This window comes from Meleagris gallopavo, chromosome Z (genome assembly GCF_000146605.3).
Source record: "Meleagris gallopavo isolate NT-WF06-2002-E0010 breed Aviagen turkey brand Nicholas breeding stock chromosome Z, Turkey_5.1, whole genome shotgun sequence".
NCBI classification, from domain to species: Eukaryota; Metazoa; Chordata; class Aves; order Galliformes; family Phasianidae; genus Meleagris; species Meleagris gallopavo.
Window position 1 is genome coordinate 59,635,568 of NC_015041.2, and position 20,199 is coordinate 59,655,766.

Genomic DNA, 20,199 nt, shown 5'->3' on the forward strand with positions numbered 1-20,199 from the left:
AAAAAAAAAAGGCCAATGCCTATGTCTGCATGAACTGTAATCTAGCTCGTCAGCTGTCTGCTCATTTTTCCTTATATAGGAAAACAAGGTCAGAACTGGGATGACAGATTAAAATGTCTGGGGGCATAAAAATTGTCTTTTGGTCATGAGCAACACATTAAGCATTGTTACTAATGTTACGGTAAGGAAATCAATCGTGGCATACCAAACACAATTCTGCCAGGCACAGGGCTCAACCCCCTCCAGCTGAAAATATTCAACACAGAGAGCTGAGTATGCACTACGGTGGTACTGCCAGCATGAAGAGTTCAGATCTCACCAATTCCTCATGTTAAGACCACTGCCAAGGAAATGGGAAATATGGCAAAACCCAGCACATCCAGCATCACCCAGAGAATTTCTGATAGGCTCAAAAGACATATTTGGTTGTTCACAATCAGAACAGATCCAGTTCTCCAATTATATAGGGATCCAGGCCAGGGAAAGCCACCCCTACATCAATTAAAAAGTATTTTGTTAAGGGGTATCAAAGGACAGCCCGTTGTCTAGAAACAAGCAATTGCTCAGTTGTTTCTATTCTAATTTGTCAAGCAGAATAAAGCTGTGATTTTTACATTTTTTGGCTCTTACACCTCTAATTTTCGCACTGATTTAACCGCAAAAAATTCGCTTGTCCTATCTACAACATCTTGATAAATAACACATGAAGGATGATATACATACGCTCTTCACAGAGACGACCCATCCAGCCATCTGGACATGAGCAGGCATTTGGTCGCTCACAGACTCCACCATTCTGACATGGGAACCGACAGACAGCTGGAAATAGAACAATTTCATGACCAACACAAGAAGGTTAGTTGGAACATAAAACATAACAAAACTCACAAGCTTAACTTGGCTTTGACTTCAATGTCTACATTGCTTTCTAGATCTGTGCAAGTGACTAGGTACAGTGATTGAGAGCACCGAGGGGAAAAAACATAATGATTTCCTCATTACTTACTGTAAACTGCTAGGACAACCAAAAATGTCCTTGAGCAACAGCGAAAAAAAAAATGCTAAATTTTTAGGACAGTCTGGTAAACTACCTGGAAATGTTTAAAGGCTGATGTTGTGCTTTACCTGTTTATTCTCTCTTTTTTTTTTCCCCTTAAAATGAACACACAAAATCTGTTACCCACTTTTTTCTTCTTCTCGATAAAATCAAGCTTTCTTCTAACCTTGAGCTGAAACAAAGTTATGCTGTCTGGCCTTACACAGTGTTTGCTGAAAGTATGACAGGACAGTGTGGTAGGATAAGGAATTTTTATTGCACTGCCATCCACAGCAATGAACACTGCTCTACAAGGGTGTAGCATGGGCATAGTGAAGTGTTAACCTATGGAACTCAAGGTATGATTATAAACTTCCCCCAGCTTTCATGCTGACTGGTGCTCCATGGTTCACATACCTCTTAATAAACACTCGATCATAAAAGTGAGGAACCTGAAGTGCTTTCTACCATGCTACTTCAGCATGTTGCCTGAACTCAACAGACTATGGACTTATTTGAATGGCACTGTACTTTATCTTGACTAATACAGGGAAACCAGGACTATTTTATAAAACTGAGCAGCAAGCAAAGTGCAAACATTTTAAACTTAAAGATTATTGAAGCAAGTAAAATCCCTCTTGTGTTTGTGTACATGCTACGCAAAAAGGATAAAAAAAACCCGCAGCTTCTAGATGTACTGCAGGACAAATAAGTAATCAGACAAACTTCTAATTAGTGGTAGTCGTGAACGCAGAGTAACCTCAGGAAACTTAGTCTGAACTGTTAATTGCATCCTATCTTTAATTATTTTCTGAGTAAAATAGGTGTTTAGGCTTTGAAAGTATTTCATATCTTTTTCAGTGTTAGTGTTAAATACAGAGGCTTAGCATACTAGTTCAGACCCAAGTTCCACATTGGAAAGAATGCAGATCTTTCACTCATTGAGCTGGACTTGAGTCACTCTTGTAACCAAGCCATGCCATGCCACAAGTTACAGCTTGTAACCCATTGAAATGAGGCCAAAGCTTTTGCCTTTTTTAAAATGTCAGAGCCTTCCCATTAAACGTCAGCTGATAATGAAACTGGGAAGAGTTCATAGACGTTGCAATTTTTTAAAAAGGTATTCTGAATAATTTTTATTGTAAAGATACCTACGAATACATACATGGCTTATCTCTGGTGCTGGCTAAAGTGAATAGTGTGCCAAATAAATTTCTATTGTGCAATGAAAAATATGTAAGTTGAATAAAAATACACTTAAAGTAAAGAAATTGTCTGTGATCCACTCTATCGAAAAGATATTCCTTTAATGTATAATAGGATGGTAAATAAAAGGCTTGTATATAAATTACAAGCCAAGTCAAATTCAAAGCCCAGGAAAAACGTTTTCTGTAATTTATTCTCTCTCACTCTGCTGATGGAGAAAATGTGCATATTTCATTAGTTACTGAAGTTGCTTTGGACAGCAACTCCATCCTGCTCAGCACTTTGGGATCTCAGTCAGAGGTATGCCTTTCCTGGCTTTCTGCCCTGGTTGTGAAACACTGAATAACTAAGACTGTACCATGCCTAGGTGTGCACTTGTTTTACATCAGTTTACATAGGGAGAGTCTCTGTATGTTTGTAGCTGTGAGGATTATTTTTCACTCAGCAGACAATAGTAGAGAAAGGCTTGGGGCGGTAACCAAAGCTGGGATCTCATTCACTTTTTTAGCTACAGTGAAAGCAAGCAGGACAATTCTCCAGCAGAACCTGCTGGAGAAAGAACAGGAATTATTAACTGAAACATCAGTTACTGGTAGCAGATCTCACACCCATGGTACCAGTCTTTGTTTTTGAGACCCCTTATAAACCCATATCTGATAGTTATCTCCACAGGACACAGAAGTGGTAACACTTCTGCAATACACATAGGGGCAAGCAAAGGTAAGAGAAGATTCCTGGTGTTTGTTCTCAACTCTGCCAAAAGCTTCCCTGTAGTGAACAATTTCCCAATGCCTCTGCTGTCCCTCAGAAAGCTTGTTCACTAGCCGGGCATCAATTTTTTGGTTAATACCTCCACAGCAGCACCACACCTCTCCCATTCAACTTGATGCTGCCATAGACCACATACATGACAGATTTCAGAGCATTTCAGAGAGATAGGAGTTAGACAAGCTGTGTGAATCTGTGCAGTCTGCTGAGTCCCACAGGTATTTACATCTGTCTGATTCAGCCTAATATCTCTCACCCCTGAAACTCAGATCAGAATCTGACCCACAATCTTTAGCCAGTAGTGACTCAGGCAAGTGCAGCTGTGGTTGCAGCTCTCCCATACAAGCCAATGAAATCTGCTTTTTAATTACAATATTTACATTAACTAACCCGTTCAACCGGGTCAGAATGTTTCAAGCAGGCTCAGGACACATTAGTAATCAACTCACAGAGCCAAAAACAATAAGTGCAGCATGAGTCATTGCAAAGAGTGCTTTCATGTTGCTTCTGATGTAGACCACAAAGGCTTGGGTCCTGTAGCCCTTTTGTTAGGCAAATCCCTCAAATGAATTATAAAGCGTTCTGAAAGATTATTTTGACAAGTGTCACAAAAACGTATCAGTTCTCCCAGAAGAATCTTTGGTCCTTTCTAGTTCAGTTTTTGGGTGAAAGGAAGAGCAGAAATTGTTCTTACCCCTAGCATACCAAAGACAGGTTTTTCCACTTTGTTACACTACTTTCTGACCATCTGTCCACTTAATCATTTTGCATTTCAGAATAATTAACCCCAACACTTAATCTTCCAAACAGTCTCAAGGATTCAGTAGTGTTGGAAACAGGATGTTGGAAAAGGGAAACATGTTTGACAGTTCTTTGCATATCATCCCTTCCAGCTCTTTAGCTACCAATGTCAAGAAATTCTTTCAGCAGATGACTACAATCCTGTGCACAAGGGCTAAGTGTTCTAAGGTACTGTTCTGTCACAGTAAGAATAAGAAGTAAAACTGGTGATATAAAGGAGGCAGTTGAAGATTGCAGAGTGTTACAACGTGGAGACAGCTTAACAAAGTTTTGCTAAATATCTAGCTTACGAAGAGTGGATATTGTGCTGAGATCCCTTGAATTCCACAGCCAGAAAGAAGTAATAAGCTACTTGGTGAGCTTTTCAGAAAGAGCTCTGTAGTTTATGAGTGTACATTTCCAAAAGAACTTTTGGATGCCTATCAACATCTGAAATAACTCAGCTGCTTCTACCATGGATGCCCTCTTCTGGGCTGCTCAACAGCTGATTTTTCAGGGCAGTGCCAAGCCATGATCACACTAGGAAAAACATGGTTTTCAGAGGCAGCTTCACTGTCCTTAAAATGTTCACGAGTTAAAACTCCACTTCTCAGCCTCTGGGTCTCCTTAAAACAATCTGCTGACCTGTTACTTTTAGGCAAGGCAATTTTAACTACTGGATCCAGAATTTTAAAAGAATGTCTGCTTTCACATAGTAAGGTAATTCAGATTAGCTAGGTCTAGTTAATGTTTTGATGGCAGAATTCAAACCAAAAACACTGACAAAGGGACCCTGATTAGTCAGTCAGGGTCAACTCTGTATAGAAACCTCTAGCTACAAGGGGTTTCTCATCTAAACAGAATGGTTGCAATGGAGGGAGGGTGTATTGTTACTTCTATTTTAGACGTTGGTTGCTAAGACACTTGCAAGAGCAGAGGCAGATCTGACAACTTTGATTATGGCTCCGATGTTCCCAGGTCACTGTTCAGGCACCTCTCTTCTGCAGGAATTCTCAAACTCTGGGAACATCACTGTTTATGAGCCAATGATGTGCCCTAAGGTTTTTGCTTTTAATACATTTCTGAAGAGAAATACGAGGCTCAGTTTATGGTAGCTATTACAACATTTGAGATAAGACTTCAGCTAAGAAGTCTTAGACTAAGAATGCAGCTAAGTTACACAGCTATAGATTGATCTGGTAGCAGGAGTGCGAGGGGAAATGGCACAAGGCAATGTTTCTCCAATCAAAGCTCTGTGACCTTGGTACTCTTTTGCTATGCCTTACTCTTGTTTCTGAGAAAGCAGAAACAATATACTTGAATATACTGACTTTTTAACTGTTTAGTTTGTCATCTTTTTTTGTTGGTTTCCTCCATTTTTCTGTTCAAAATTGGTTATTTATAGGAATCTTCTCTAATTTTTCTTTTATTCAATATATCAAAAAGCGTTATCTTCATTCTGGCATTTGCCAAAGGTAGAAAGTTAAGACTATCTTTAGTATTGTGTTAAAATCACAAATTTTCTGCAGTACCTAGTGTGCATTACTTAGTGAGCTGTATCAACTCATCCTTAAGTACTTTACTGTAAAATAATTTTCAGGAACTGCCAAGCTCTAAACACTGTGAAAGGCTAAGCGTCTCTTACTACCGTTTTCTGCAATACTTCATCTTTGGTTGTGAAAAAACAACTAGCAGTGCTTATTTGAAGCAGTTCAGCATGTCAGCAACATGACTGGTTCTGTCACTTCTCGCAAAGATGTGAGAGAAAGGATCAAAGGTGATGGTTACAACACTGTAGGAATAGCCAGGACTGTAGAGAAAAATTGGGGAAGTCTTCTCTTTCATGTGGAAATAAAGCAATACTCTGCACTTAAAACGCTCTGGGTAAAATCACAGCTGCACTGAAATCAGCAAAAATTTGGTTTTTGTTTCTATTGCAACTACGATGACTCCTTCATAGTCGTGCTAGTTAATAACATTTAAAAAAATGACTTACCTTTGCAGGTAGGTGATGTTGTCCATGTTCCATTTTCTAAGCAAATGCTCCGCAGGGGTCCCTCCAGCATGTAACCACTGTAGCACGAGTAGGTGATCATATCTCCATACTGATAGAAGCTACCACGGATGAAAGCATTCTCTATATGAGCGGGGGGGCCGCAAGATATCTCTAAACAAAAGAAATCACACAGAGTCTGGTGAACTACAATGCCTGCATGATATGGTTTCCAGTGCTTCATCCACAGGACTCAGGAGACGTTGAGAGACCTCTGGTAAAAATGCAGTAAGTGGTGCTTCATAGTGTGTACACTCAGGGCAAACCTGTGACACATGAACATCAGTTTTAAGTAACACAGCAATCAACCATATACAGCAGAAACTATGAGATGGTCTCATGATATACATGAGGTTGAGTCTGCAGGGTGATGTCACTGCACAGGCCAATACTGTTCGCAAGAAGCCAAAAAATCTTTTAGTCATCTTCTGAAAAAAAGGATTTTCCATCAGTGTCAATACATACAATAAAAGTCTGCTTTTCCATATAGCCCTTGCTTCACCATAATCTCAAAGGCATTCTCAGGATATTCAGCGCATTCAACAAGCAAATATGGCTGTACTGCTTGCAAAATGTAAATTGAGAAGAAAACAACATCTAGAACCAAATAGACAATAGCATGAGTGGCCATCAACTCATAAACATGCTCTGAAATAACTGTTAGAAGGAAAAATGAGCTCTTTTGTACAGCTTCTTCGGTTGTTCCTATGTGCCAGGGTCTCTAGAAGCAAACTAGCTCTCCACATGCAGATAAAAGATCCCTCCATTCGGAATAACTGCAGCTATACAGAGGTAACTATGCTAACAGGTTTGTGCTGTCACATTCCTGTTTGATACAGATGCTGTCAACAGCCCTATGGAACTGCAGGGATCTGTTCTTTACTGTATTGTACTGTACCGTACTTACTTTCACACTTAGCTGTTGTAGGAGTCCAAGTCTCATCAGCATTACACGTGATCACAGCCTGCCCTTTCAACTGGTAGCCTTCCCTGCACCTGATGGACACATTCTGCCCAACGTAAAAATCCACCTCGGAGAGAAGGGCATTCTCTGGGATTATGAAAGGCACAGGACAAGGGTTTGCTATTGAAAGAAAGGGAGTGAGGGAAGAGGAAAAAGGAAAAAGAGAGAAATGGAACTTTAGAAGAATTTCTGCAGATTTCAGCTCCAAATCATAGAAATGGATGCTCATCAAAAGTCACATTTTTAATTTGCTGTAAAATTATGAGATTTAGGTTATAAAATAATGATAAAATTTTTTACTCTCTTCAATCATAAAGCTTGCTACCATACTCTAATGAAATCTGTGGAAGATATAGTTAAGGACCTAAGTGAAAAGTATCTTCATTTTACAATCACACCATTCTCTCTTTCCTTCCTGCTTGTCATAACCCTAGTGCAAAAAATTCAATAAAAAGAGTCAGACTCATTCCATTCCTTGATCTTTGGGCCTGGATCAATACAGAGCAGCATGAAATCCAGATCCTTGAGCACAGACATTACAGTTTAAAAATTCTATAAATATCTTACCTTCTACTGGCTGTAAACTTACTGAGCTATTTTTGTATAGTCTATTGATCTCACCATGAGCATGGAAAAGGCTGGACTTTATATACATCAGAGATTAATCCAGCTTCATAAAACAAATATCCTGTGAGCCTGCTGCTGTACAAAACCTGTAACGCCTCAATTACTACCCTAAGACAACAGAAGATCTCAAAGGTAGTTACAACAACAGGAATGGCTATTATAGTGTGCACAGTGGACATGTTTATAAGGTGATATTTCATAAAATCACAGAAAATCTACATAGACATTTAGTCCAACCTTCTTTTTAAAGGAGGACCAACAAGGTTGGGCCACTCTGGGCCTTGAACAGCTGAAATATGAGTATTTTTAAATATAGATGTTTCACATCCTCCCTGGTCCCATTTCAGTTTCTTCAGACACTCAATTGGAACTTCCTTTGTTGCAACTTGGGTTCACTGTCTCTCAATCTACTACTACAAACATCTGAAAGAAGTTTGGCTCTCTTTTATTTCCACATTGCCAATAGGTAAACAAAGATAAGGAGGTATCCATTGCCTTCTCTTCCAAAGGCTGAACAAGCACTTTTCTCTCACCTGCTGCTCACAAATCAAGTCGCTGACTCCAACTGACTCTTCACTAACAGCATTCCAAATAAAAGGAATTACACTGAACACAGCTTGTTCTTTTAGTGTCATGCAAATGCACTCAGACAAGATAATGCTTTGGCATATGTCAGTAACTGCATCCTTTGTTCCTTTATAAAAACATGATGCGCACCAGCAAATTTACAAACCTAGTTCAAACCAATTTTTTAAACTATGAATAACAAATTCTGCTCTTGACCACCCCAAAAGAAAATTACAGTACATCTCTGCCAATATCTGCAGAAGTTGCTCTCAATTACTACCATTATAAACTAAGAGTAATCTAGTCTTTAATGCTTGCAAGTTAAAACCCCTTTTTCATTACAAAGCAAACACACACGTTTACAGAGAGGCAAAGGATTACTCCATCTTCCATCCCTTGTGCACTCCGCTGTAGGTTCTCCTTCCAAACTGTATCCGCTCTTGCAGAAATATGCTATAGTACTGCCAACTGTATTATTTTCATAAACTGCCTTCCCATTCAACAAAGAAAGTGGAACTTTGCATCTGGTTTCTGCAAAGAATGAGATGTCATTAATGCAGCTTGATATTAGACTTGGACTTGCAACAATTCCTGAGCTACTCATACAGTATGTTTAAAGTAGCAGCCACAGATCAATAAATCAAGAAAATCACCAGAAGAGTTTAGCAGACATAGTACAGACTTGCACAGAAGCTAGGAAAGGAGCTCCTCCCATTGACAGGTAAATGCTACAGTCACATGTTTATCAGGTCAAGAAAATTTGGCAGGATACGTTAATGACCTTGTACTGGGGTAAATAGGACAGAACATGGAAATGGTTCTTTCTCACTGCTAAGAAATACCTCAGAAATTTGCAGTCCTTTGCAACTTCCATTTTGACAGACAAGAAATACCAGATGAAATGCAGGATGGTGCAAGATGCTGATGCTTAAACTACTAATTGTCCCCCTGAAGATTCTCAGCTGTGTTTCTGAAACCAGCAGACAGTCAGCCCGGGTTGGGTTACTGCTGCTACACAACAGACTCTGTTCCATGTCTCATTTACCATTCAGTTTTCCTGAGTGATCAGAATAATAGGATGACTTAAGATTAAACTAGCAAAGGCAGACACATGGTAGTGGGGCAACAGGAATAGAAAAGGTAGGAGGAAGTAGTTGTACTTAACCTTGTTCAAATGGGTCTTTCTTGACGTCATGCTTATTTCAACACTGCTAGTCGGTGGCTTCTCTTAGGTGCCCCCTACAGTATTTGTGATTTCCTCTTTGATGAGAATTTCCCCTGTCAACTTTGCAGACTGCTCCTCTAAGGTATGCAAAGCACTGGAGAACTGCAATGCACAGTGAGCTGTGTACTGTGTGACCAGACTACTATGATGATCCTTCATGCAGTTTTCATAGCTCTGGTGACAAGAACCTAACACCTGCCTTGAGTGGAAGATCATTATTTGTCTTACTTGGGTGAAGCTGTCAATGGGGAGACCAAAAGCATGTGCAGCAGGGACATGAACAGCCTGAAAGAAAGTGCAGTGGCAAAAAACTGGACAAGTGTATTTCTTAAAGAAAACGCGAGAAGCACAGACTTTATCATTTCATGGCTAAAAGGCCAGGAAATAACAAAACTCATACTTGGAAGTAAATTATAATGGAATTCACTATGTTTCTATACACTTTATATTTTGAACAATGTCATCCAACAATACTATCTCTTCATATTTAGAACCTCACTTCTTTTTCTGTTTTTGTGTTTAAAGCCTAGTTTCTAACCACTACTGCCCAATCCATGTAACACGGGTATTTCTTGCAACAAGGGCTATTGTGGAAGCATCAGAAAGCACCAGCATGCAGACTGGTATGTCATGCATTCACAGTATTTGTTCAAAGGAGGATTGTGAAGGCTAAAGGCTGAGCTGCTGATACTGAACTTAACACAATCCTGTTGCTGGATTTGGGCCCAAAATTCAGAGAAATAATATCAACGTGGCCACTGACTTCAAAAGGTTGCTGAGAGAAGACTCACATTTCTGAGTCCATTGTCTTTTGTTAATGCTTTGATTTTCTGAGACTGTAAACAATGCCATCTCTCACTAAGATTATAAAATTGCAGAATAACAGCTACGGAAAAATGATGTCTAAGTCTCCTGATTTAGTAACAAACACTGTTCCTTTTGACACATTTCATTTTTTCAGGCACCATTTTCAATACATATCACTGAACTGCTTCCAAAAAGCTTCCCTGAACTGCTTCCCTGGACCATGTGATGATACACATGCATATCAGGGCAGCTACTCCTTATTCGAAATTAGAGCATGCCAGGCTACAAAAAACGTTTACCTTCACACAGTGGTAATGGCTTACTCCAGCTCCCATTGGCAAGACATGTGATATTCTGGGGTCCAACAAGATGGTAGCCAGAGCTGCATACGAAGGTTACATTACTTCTGTATGTGTTTCCTGTAGAAATGGCCTCTGCTTTTTCTACTGTGGGATGCAGCCCGCAAGTAATTCCTAGAAAAGAAAGGAAGTTTTTGGTATTGTACAAACAAAGAAGCTCATTCTGCCTGGCTTGTACACCCTGTCTAACAGCTCTATTCACAGATGGAATTAATGGAAAGATAGGAAGAAATAAGTTGGGAAATACAATATGGAGAAGGGCTATGCAACTGCCCTCTCTCCTGGAATTCAAGCTGCAGACACCAGAGAAGAGAACCCATCCTAGTGCATCTGACAGTGTTGTAAGCTATGAGATGCATTTAATCAGATAGCAATACAGAACATTTCTTGTGAGCAAACCAGAGGATGCATTTTCAGGCTCCTCTGCTCCCTATACAGTGGAAGATGATCTCAGGATATCTCCAACAAAAATGAGAGCAGTTACAAAAGACTGTGCCCCCTTGTACCAGTCTCCGCACAGCGGAGACTAGGCACACTCATCAAAGCTAAGAGAGAAGAATCCAAGTGATAGGACATCACCACAAGAAGATGGAAAATAACTTACTGGTAGAGATAATAAAACCTGGCCATTTTATTTACAACTTGTATGAAATAAGTCTTAAATCTTTCTTTCCATGCTTGTACAATTAATTGTCGACTGCTGCCCACAACCAAGATTTTTTCCTAAGAAAACTCTTGATCTCCAGACATGCAAAGGGTCCAGGACATATTAGCCTTTGCACTGCAGAGTCAAACCTCCACAGCCTGTCATGATCAAGGCCTTGCACATTTTAATGTAAGGCAAATAAAATGTAACAGGCCACATTCTTCTCTAGCAACCTGAGCACAGAATTACGCTTGTGCTGTTTTAATATGCTAAAATGAGCTCCCTTTAGACCCGAGAGAGACTGCCAACGAGAACTCTTCAGCTAGCTTTCCCTCTAGCTCCTCCAGTTACAGCCTTCCAGCTGGAGAGGAAGACGAGGTGGAAGCCAACCAAAGTACTCTGCCAGTTAGCTCCTCCAGGAGAACTGCCAACATGTTGCTCTGCTTTGCTACTTACGCCTACAGAAAGGAGCAGTGGGGCTCCACTTCTTGTCAACGTGGCAAATTCTTCGGCTTGGTCCCTGTAGTTCAAAACCAGGGTCACAGCTGTAAAAGGCCTCACTGCCAAACAGGAACTCTTCTCCTTGAACAGATCCATTTTCGATCATCTCTGGGGGCCCACAAGATAATCCTGTAACATAAGGGAATATGCTCCAGATATAGTGCATACAACATACAGCTTGTCCCACTCACAGCTTCTCCAGAGTTTTCACTGTGAGAAACAGGGAAAGAATAACACAGTGATTTTAAGGACATTCCCAGATATTTGCTGCTAAGTAGCAGAAGAGTAGCAGAGTCATGCTTCGTGCTCCTGATTATTCTGAAAGACAAAATCAATTGTGGCTGTACTGGCAGGAAGCCCTGGGAAATTACACAGTTGACACCTAAAATCAAAGCTGAACTCCATGCAAGTATTTATTGTAGACAACTTCTGATTTGGAATTGCAGTCAGAGGGAATCAGGCATCTCACAGAATCTAAGGCCCTTGAAAACCAGTATCCATAGAATTACAGCTGCAACTGTTGGTAACTAAGGTGGTCAGAGAACCTTAGAAATCCCAGAAACCATGATGTCAAAGTGGCAGAACTGCTTAGATTTCAGACACTGCCCTTCCAAAATAGAGAATAATCTGCAACTTGACAGTTATTTCTTGTATCAATAACCTCATAAAGGAATACAGCTCTCCAATTTGTTACTGATACTCTTTGTTCAAAGTTTCAGAAAAATTCTACTGTTCTTGTCTTATTTAAGCATGAAGTTAATACAAAATATTTAAATTACTTTACATCATTAATAATTTTCCTTTGACTTATCAGAAGATGCACAAAGACAAAACAACAGAAAGAATGTCAAAACTCCTTTGGGCACAGAGCCCTATGTCTGAAGCAGACAAAAGTGGAAGTATTCAACATCAGCTGCTTTGGAACTTGTTTGCCCAGCTTTCTTAGAGGCTCAGGGGCACAGAGGTGGGAAGGTGGAGTGATTTCCTTCACGCTGTTACCTGTATACACCAGTAATTCTGGACATCTCCCGGGATGCAATCTGTGGTACTTACCAAAATGTTTTAGACATATGAAGACACTGTGAGTTATAAATCAGTTACAAAACATTGTGTTTTCTGGTTAAAACGACCCTTGACCACATTCATCAAGTGAGAAACTCAGATGGAACATACTTCTGCATGTTGGCACTGAGCCACTCCAAAGCTTGTCTTCTTGGCAAGTCCGTTCTGTATCACCCTGTGAAACAAGAGACAATACTCAAAAAACAATTTCACCTTTTTTCTCCCTTTAACTCTAGTATCCAGCAAGCCCAGTGAACTTTCCCTCCATGTGCAACCCATATAAACAGGGAGCTACAGCCCAAGCAGAGTGGGAAAGTGCAGATTATTGTTTGTAGACCAATTGCTTGAGGTCAGTTAGTCATTTCCCTTGTCTGTCTCCCTGGAGTACCACTGCTTTTGTCAGTTTTGCCATTCTTGTTCCCAGGAATGTGTTACCATGGCACGTCTCCTTCCAATACCCCCTTAATGAAAATTTAACTTGCATTCTTTTCAACAACAATTCAAGCCTGTGGTTTGTAAACACACTACGCTGACTTTCATCATGTCCCAAGAACTCCTGCTTTAAATTTGGTAATAAATAATATTATTTCTTTCTCATGTGCATATTTTACTAATTTCTAATTTTAATCCAAAACTTGAAGAACATCCAAAATTCTCCCTTGAATTAATATGCTCTAATTACAAATCAAGCCCAATGAGAAGGGTAGCTGTCTGGAATAAGTGCTGTACAGCACTGTACCCAGTGGGCTGAACTTTCCAGAGGAAAAATATAAAAACAAATTGACATTAGGTGGCGAAGCTGGTATATAAAGCATGGATCCATTTTTTACTATACAAAAGTGTCCTCTTAACACCAAAAAAAACATTTAACAGCAACTCTACCCATCTATCTAAATATCAACTCAACCCTTCATCCCTACTGTAATTACATGTGGCAACACAATGCAAATGAGATTTGTTGTTACCTGTGCACTCTTTAAACTCTCCTTTTTATAAATACTGAGCAACCGAGTGCATAAAGTTTATATTTATCATTGGTGTTACTGCAGTGTCTAGAAGCGTGACACTGGATTTTGCTTGTATACATGGAACACAGAAGGGAGAGACAGCCTCTGTCCTGAAGGACTCCCTGCTGAGTGTCCTGTATACTGGCATCCCCTGGGGCTCATTATGGTCATGCTACGCCTCAGAGACCAACTTATGGATTCACTGCAGCTTTTGAAAATACATGATGGAACTGTAAAATGGTTAGCATGCGTCCTGATAACTGGACATCAGAGGTGCTCCAGAACTCAGATGGAGGTAACAGTGCTCATAATAAAAACAACACGGAGGTATTCCCAACTCCATGAGTGCATAAAGCTGCCATTAAACAAATTGCAGTCTGTCTCATAAAAAGGAAAGAAAAAAAGAAATAATTTCTACACCATCTAGCAGTATCGCAGAACTGAGGGCAGTAGCATTTATCACGAGCTTTGACTTTTGAACTTACAGTGTGTGGAATGTTATGAAATTAAGGGAAGAATATGACCTGAGATCAGAGAGCTAGTACAAGAGCAACATGTGAGAAATCAATTCTTCTATGACTTAATACCAGAAGTATGTATCGTTGTTCACAGAAGTAATAAAAAATTTTTTTAAGTAATATGATTTCAGAAGGCTGAAATAATCTTCACTTAAAAAGTAACACTAAAAGGTATTCGCTGAATACATATTCTTGAGCAAGATATTTGTACTTGCTTCATTTATTTCATTAGCACATTGAAAGAATACCCCAGACAGACTGGGAGCATTCTACATACAATAATAAAAGCAGATAACTGATCTTCTGTATCAGATAAGGGTATACACTAATGCAGAGCAGGCATAATATATTCTCTGTCATGACGTAAGAACAGGAAAGGACAGCTAAAAGTTTAGAGTGTTAGGGAATGAGGTTGCTTACTTGTAATTCATAGCCAGAATCACATTCATAAAGAACCACATCTTTATAGTTGAATTTGGTGCCAGCCACAAATCCATGCTCTGGAGATTCTGGGATCCCACATGACACAGGAATGCAAATGTCATCAGAAAACTCTGGCATCCAAACGCCATTTTCCTGAAAAATATATGTGATAAAAAGGTGTGAAGCATCATTCTATATGCTAAATTTAACTTAAATGAAAAATTTAGGGAAGTCATAGCAGAAACATCCAATAGCTGTGGGCTTACAGATGTGGTTAATGTAATGTTATCTGTGAAATCCTTAACAAAACTCAGTAATGTAAGTAACATTTCTAGAGGGTCAACAAAGGCTGGAGTTTAGCTTTGACAGAAGTGCTCAGCTTGGACTTAGAAGACAGGAAGAACAAACTGTGAATGGAGAAAGAACCCTGGAAAGCAAGTTCTTTGTACAAGGTCGCCTAACAGCTCATAGAACACAACAGAAAAAAAATGAGAATTGCCCAGTTCCATGTTCTGCACTTTTCTCCTGTCTGAAAGTTCAATATCATGACTAAGTACTTCAGCTGCCCGCCCCTGTCCTTTGAAGGGGCCTGATACCTGAACAGAAAATCATCAAACACATTTAACCCCTACTTCAACTGATCTTTGTAAGGGCAAAATAAGAGCAGGCCTTCTCTAACAAGAAGTACTAATCCTGTGAGAAGTACATGATTTAATCTCTGAAGTGTGATAAAATGAATGCTTTTAAAAGGACAGCATTAGTTTTTGATGGAAGAATAAAATGTTAATTACCAGTTCTGAAAATCTACATGAAGAAAACTATTAATTGTTCCTACTGGAGAACAAGAAAGCATACGACATTTTGCAGGACATGCTTTACTTTTTGTGTGTGTGTGTGTGCATTTAAAAACCGAAGAGGACTCCTGAATTCAAAAGAGCCTGCAAAATAAAACAGTCCAGATAATAGTATACCTTGCATGTGGATGTGCTTGCTCCCACCAGAGTGTAGCCTTCTACACATGCCAAAGTGATGTTTGTGCTCACAGTGAAGTTGTCCCCAAGTACTATGACATGGGTGATATTTCCTGGGAGAGAACACTTTCTGGGGCAACAGGAAATACTTTGAGGAGACCACAGTCCATCTTCCTGACAAGTGCATACATCCACCTCTGTCATCATTGTGTAGCCTTCCAGGCATCTGCAACAAGAGCACAAACATCTCACCACAAAGATAAAGCTAGGGACGAACTGATCTGCTCATTACAGAGACAATCATTTCTCAGCATTAGCTGTTCATAAGCACACCCTAATGCTTATATCAAAAGTATTCCATTGCCATAGCCAGAAGTTTCAGACTTCAACTGCTTCCTGTTGCTGCAGCACCACAAGGGAAAATGAGTTAGTGAGTTTAGTGCTTTGAGAATATTCAGTGCTTTAGTGCAGACCCTTCCCTTTGCAAGGAGGGCTTTTGGTAAAATCATGATAGAATGACAAGACCTCTTACAGCTTCTCAATTGCCAATTGCTGAATACCCGATCTGCAACTTCCAGCATTCTAAAGCTGATCTTACTTTCTTCTAAGGACAAACCAAGCCTTAAACTTACCAAATGTTGCTTGCTTAGAAGTTCAAGGCTGATTTGTTCTGTGCCACACGGTGCTTCACTAAAATCAAATCAACTGGCCTGCAGGATCTGGCCAGCAGTGGATTTGCTTCTAAGCAAAAAAACACATCCCCTTTACCTTGTTAGAAATGCTGGGGAATGACTGATCCTGTTAAATTCACCTACACGCTACCCTCACAAATCTGTCCTCTACCATTTATTGCTTTTACTTCCAAAACAACATATCCCTTTCTGCCAAGGAATTATAGAATCATAGAATTGCTTAGGTTGGAAAAGACCTTAAAGGTCATCAAGTCCAACCGCAACTTGATGAAGTTCTTATTGGAGAATGAGATTTGCAGTATACACATTCCAAGAAACTAACAGAAATCTCTTTTTCTTGTCTGTGAAAAAGAGTGTGCATCAAAAGCACTTATTAACAGTGCAGTGTAATGTTGTATTAGATGAGACTCCAGGGAATAAGCCTCTCTGTATTGTTACAACATGAAACTGAAGCAGGAAGAATTAGAAAATGGGGTGCCAAAAGGGGAAAATAATTTTGTGCCTTGCTGACTGTTCTTGCTACCTGCTAAGAAGAACTACATCTGCAGAGCAGTGTTTCAGAGGAGAGGAAGAAGGCTCCAGAGTGGTGGAAGAAATACCTTGCTGAAATACTCTGCTGGAGTTTTCTCTGTGGTCCAAGTAATATTTTGTATGTGCATGGGGATGTGGGCTTTGTCTATTTACACAATGATACATTTTCTTCCAGGTCCTGTAAAAACTTTGACTAACTGAGAGTGCATAAGCTTTCCATCTTCATTCTTTAACAGAATGGTTTTACAGAAATATCACAGCAACAGTGTTCTTACCTGTACTGGACCTTGCTCCCATAGGTATGAGTGCTCCCAAGAACCTCTGCATTTGGGACAGAAGGTGGTGGGCCACAGCTTAGCAGCTCACAACTTGGATATGGCTTTTTCCAGACACCTGTCTCCACACAAGTTAGTTCTGGACTCCCCCGCATGACAAAACCTGTCAAGCAGGTATATATGACAGTGTTCTCATCTGAAGAGCTGCTCCCGTTGATGAATGTGTTGGGGATGATGGGTGGGGAGCCACAGGAAATCTGCCCGCAGCGAGGAAACCCAGCACTCCACCTGCCAGCTGTCTCACAGGTGATTTCAGAAGGTCCTAGCAGTTTAAAGCCCTCCAAGCATTGAAACCGGACACTTTTCCCACAGCTAAAATCTTCACCAAGAACAACCCCATTCTGAACTTGTGGTGCAGGACATTCACAGGGGAGGCAAGATGGAAGGCTTCCACTCCAGGAGCCATTGGACAAGCACTGCCGTAAAGGATTACCATGCAGCCAATAGCCAGGAAAGCACACATATTGTGCATATTCCCCATAGGTAAAGTGTGAGCCATTCAGAAAGCCATTAGAGATGTCTTCAGGAGGTCCACAAATGACTGGCTCACAGCGTGGAGCTTCTGAATCCCAGTTACCGTCACTTTGACAGGTAAGTGTGGACACTCCTTGCAGATTATATCCTTCATTGCACTGATACTGCACTTCTTTCCTAAATCCAAAATCTGAGCCACTCATTCTCCCGTTGGGAAGAGGCAGTGGCACAGGGCAGGTCACAGCTTTGCAAACTGGAGTAATTCCACTCCAGCTTCCATTTGTAAGGCAGACTCTACTTCTGTCCCCATCTAACACAAAACCTTCGTTGCAGCTATACTCTATACGCTTCTGGAATGTGTATTCTTCCCCAGTCACCTGACCATTCTCCAAAACCAGTGGTGGGCTGCAGGAAGCAGGGATGCAGATTGGTTCTCTACCATCCCATTTCTGGTTCTCGAGACATCTCCTCTCTGTGGGGCCATTCAACTGGTAGCCAGGATCACATTCATAGTAGACAATGCTCCCGTAAGTGTAGTTTTCGCCTCTTACATTCCCATTCATAAGCTGTGTAGGTGAGCTGCATGTTATCGCTTTGCAGTGTGGAGCAGTGTTACTCCACTGCCGATTCTGTAAACACAGTCGTGTGTCAGAGCCAATAAGTGTGAATCCCGGTTTACAGGTATACTGCACCATGCTACCAGGAGTGTTCTCAGTAAAATGTAAAAATCCATTATCTGGTGGTGACAGCAAGGTGCACTCTATTGAAATGCAGGAGGGGGCAGTGCCATTCCAGGCCCCATCTTCTTGGCAAGCTAGAACAGGATTTCCCAAGAGCTCATAGCCAGAGTAACATGTGTATAAAATGATAGTTCCAAATAAGAAAGTGGTCAGCTGCATTGCACTGTTCTCCTTTGAAGAACTTTTGAAGTTCTTCAAATTGTCACCCAATAATGTACGTGAAAGGGAGGGGCTCTCTGTCACACTCTCCGTGTTGGAATACTTTTCCCAGTGTCTAACCTGCATGTACTCCCCAAAGTCAATGTGAGGAGGCAGGCCACAGTCTGTTGGGAGGCACGTAGGAGTGGAGCTGGACCAGCCTGATTCTTCACAGGTCTGCATGGCAAGGCCAGACAACTGGAAGCCTGGCACACAGCTGTAAATAACCATGGCCCCGTAGCTGTAATCTGCACCCTCCACAAAACCATTCTCAATAGGCTGAGGGGGCTGGCAATTTATAGCTTTGCAGGAGGGAACATCTGTACTCCACTCTCCTGTCTCTAGACAGCTTAGTGTTTCCTCTCCTTGGAGCTGGAAACCTCTGTCACAGGAATATTTAACTGTCTGCCCATAATGGAAGTTTGTGAACGAGTATCTGCCATTGAGGATCTTCTTTGGCCGTGGGCATTCAATAGGTTTGCAAACTGGTTTTCCTCCAAGCCACTGGCCATCTTCTCCGCAGAGAATAGTTGTGTTCCCTACCAGTTCAAAACCTGGTTTACACGTATAGAGGGCTGTGCTGAGGAAGGTGAGGCCCTGCACATCAACAATGCCATTCTGGATTTCTTCTGGTTGGGGGCACTCCACAGGAATACACTCTGGCAATGGGAAGCTCCATGAGCCATCAGCCTGGCATCTGATAGTTGGTTCGCCCTTCAGTAAAAACCCATCTACGCAAATGTACTTCACAGTGCTACCAAAATAAAGGGATGAAGTCAAGGTGTCACTGAAGGGGACGTACGGAGGCGCAGGACACTGTACAACTTTGCAGAAGGGAAAGGAATCATTCCACTGTTGAGAGGACAGACATTTCAGTACAGAGGAACCATGCAAGACATAACCTTCTTTGCAGGAGAACTGTACAACACCGACTTGATAGGTCACTTCCCTCAAAACCAGCTGATTTTCTGCCAAGGGTGGTTCTGGACATTTTGTTGGCACACATTTTGGGCTTTGCTTTTTGTTCCATTTCCCAGACTTCTGACACGTCCAAGAAACGTCTCCAATCAGCTCATAGCCCTCTTCACAGAAAAACTCAACTTTGGAACCTGTATCAAAGGTTTCTCCCTTGGAGTAGCCATGCTGGATGGGTGGTGGTTTTCCACAGCTGAGGGGAACACAGTGAGGAGGTGATTCACTGTACCACTGTCGATTGGCTTGGCAAATAAATACTGAGCTCCCAACCAGATGGTAGCCGGATTCGCACTGATAATTTGCCTGATTCTCAAAGAAGTGCCCAGTTGTTTCCTGTAAAAAAGATAAGACAGGGACATATCTGAAATGAAGACGTAAGACTGGGGCAGTGGGAGTCTGATTGCATTATTTTTGTTCTCTCGATCTAGCTTTTAGCTGAATTCCAGACAGTAGACAAAGCTGTCCGCAAAGAAATGAACATGAATAAGAGACACAGCATGTCTTTCCTCAAATGATGCACTCTGCTATCAGGAAATCTGAAAGCACAATCAAAAAGAGAAGAAAAAATTCAAGGTTTAGAGAATAAATCTAGAAAATATTTCTTTCTGCGTTCTCCTCTCTTGACCAGTGAGACCAAAAGAAATGTAAACTGAAAGACAGAAATATGTTGAGAAAAGCTGCCAGGAAATGGACTACTGTAGCTACAGTTCCTTAGCTTACATGTGTATCCAAGG

General features: G+C 40.9%; 1 protein-coding gene across 1 annotated transcript in view; it reads right to left on the bottom strand.

The window, feature by feature from the left end:
- SVEP1 (sushi, von Willebrand factor type A, EGF and pentraxin domain containing 1) overlaps window positions 1-20,199 on the bottom strand; it is a 112,911-nt gene that overhangs the window by 15,802 nt on the left and 76,910 nt on the right. The window contains 10 exon segments of the mRNA XM_010726146.3: window positions 724-819; window positions 5,787-5,957; window positions 6,751-6,927; window positions 8,359-8,532; window positions 10,333-10,506; window positions 11,495-11,668; window positions 12,713-12,776; window positions 14,547-14,702; window positions 15,521-15,746; window positions 17,019-19,798. Coding sequence (XP_010724448.3) covers window positions 724-819; window positions 5,787-5,957; window positions 6,751-6,927; window positions 8,359-8,532; window positions 10,333-10,506; window positions 11,495-11,668; window positions 12,713-12,776; window positions 14,547-14,702; window positions 15,521-15,746; window positions 17,019-19,798 — 4,192 coding nt within the window.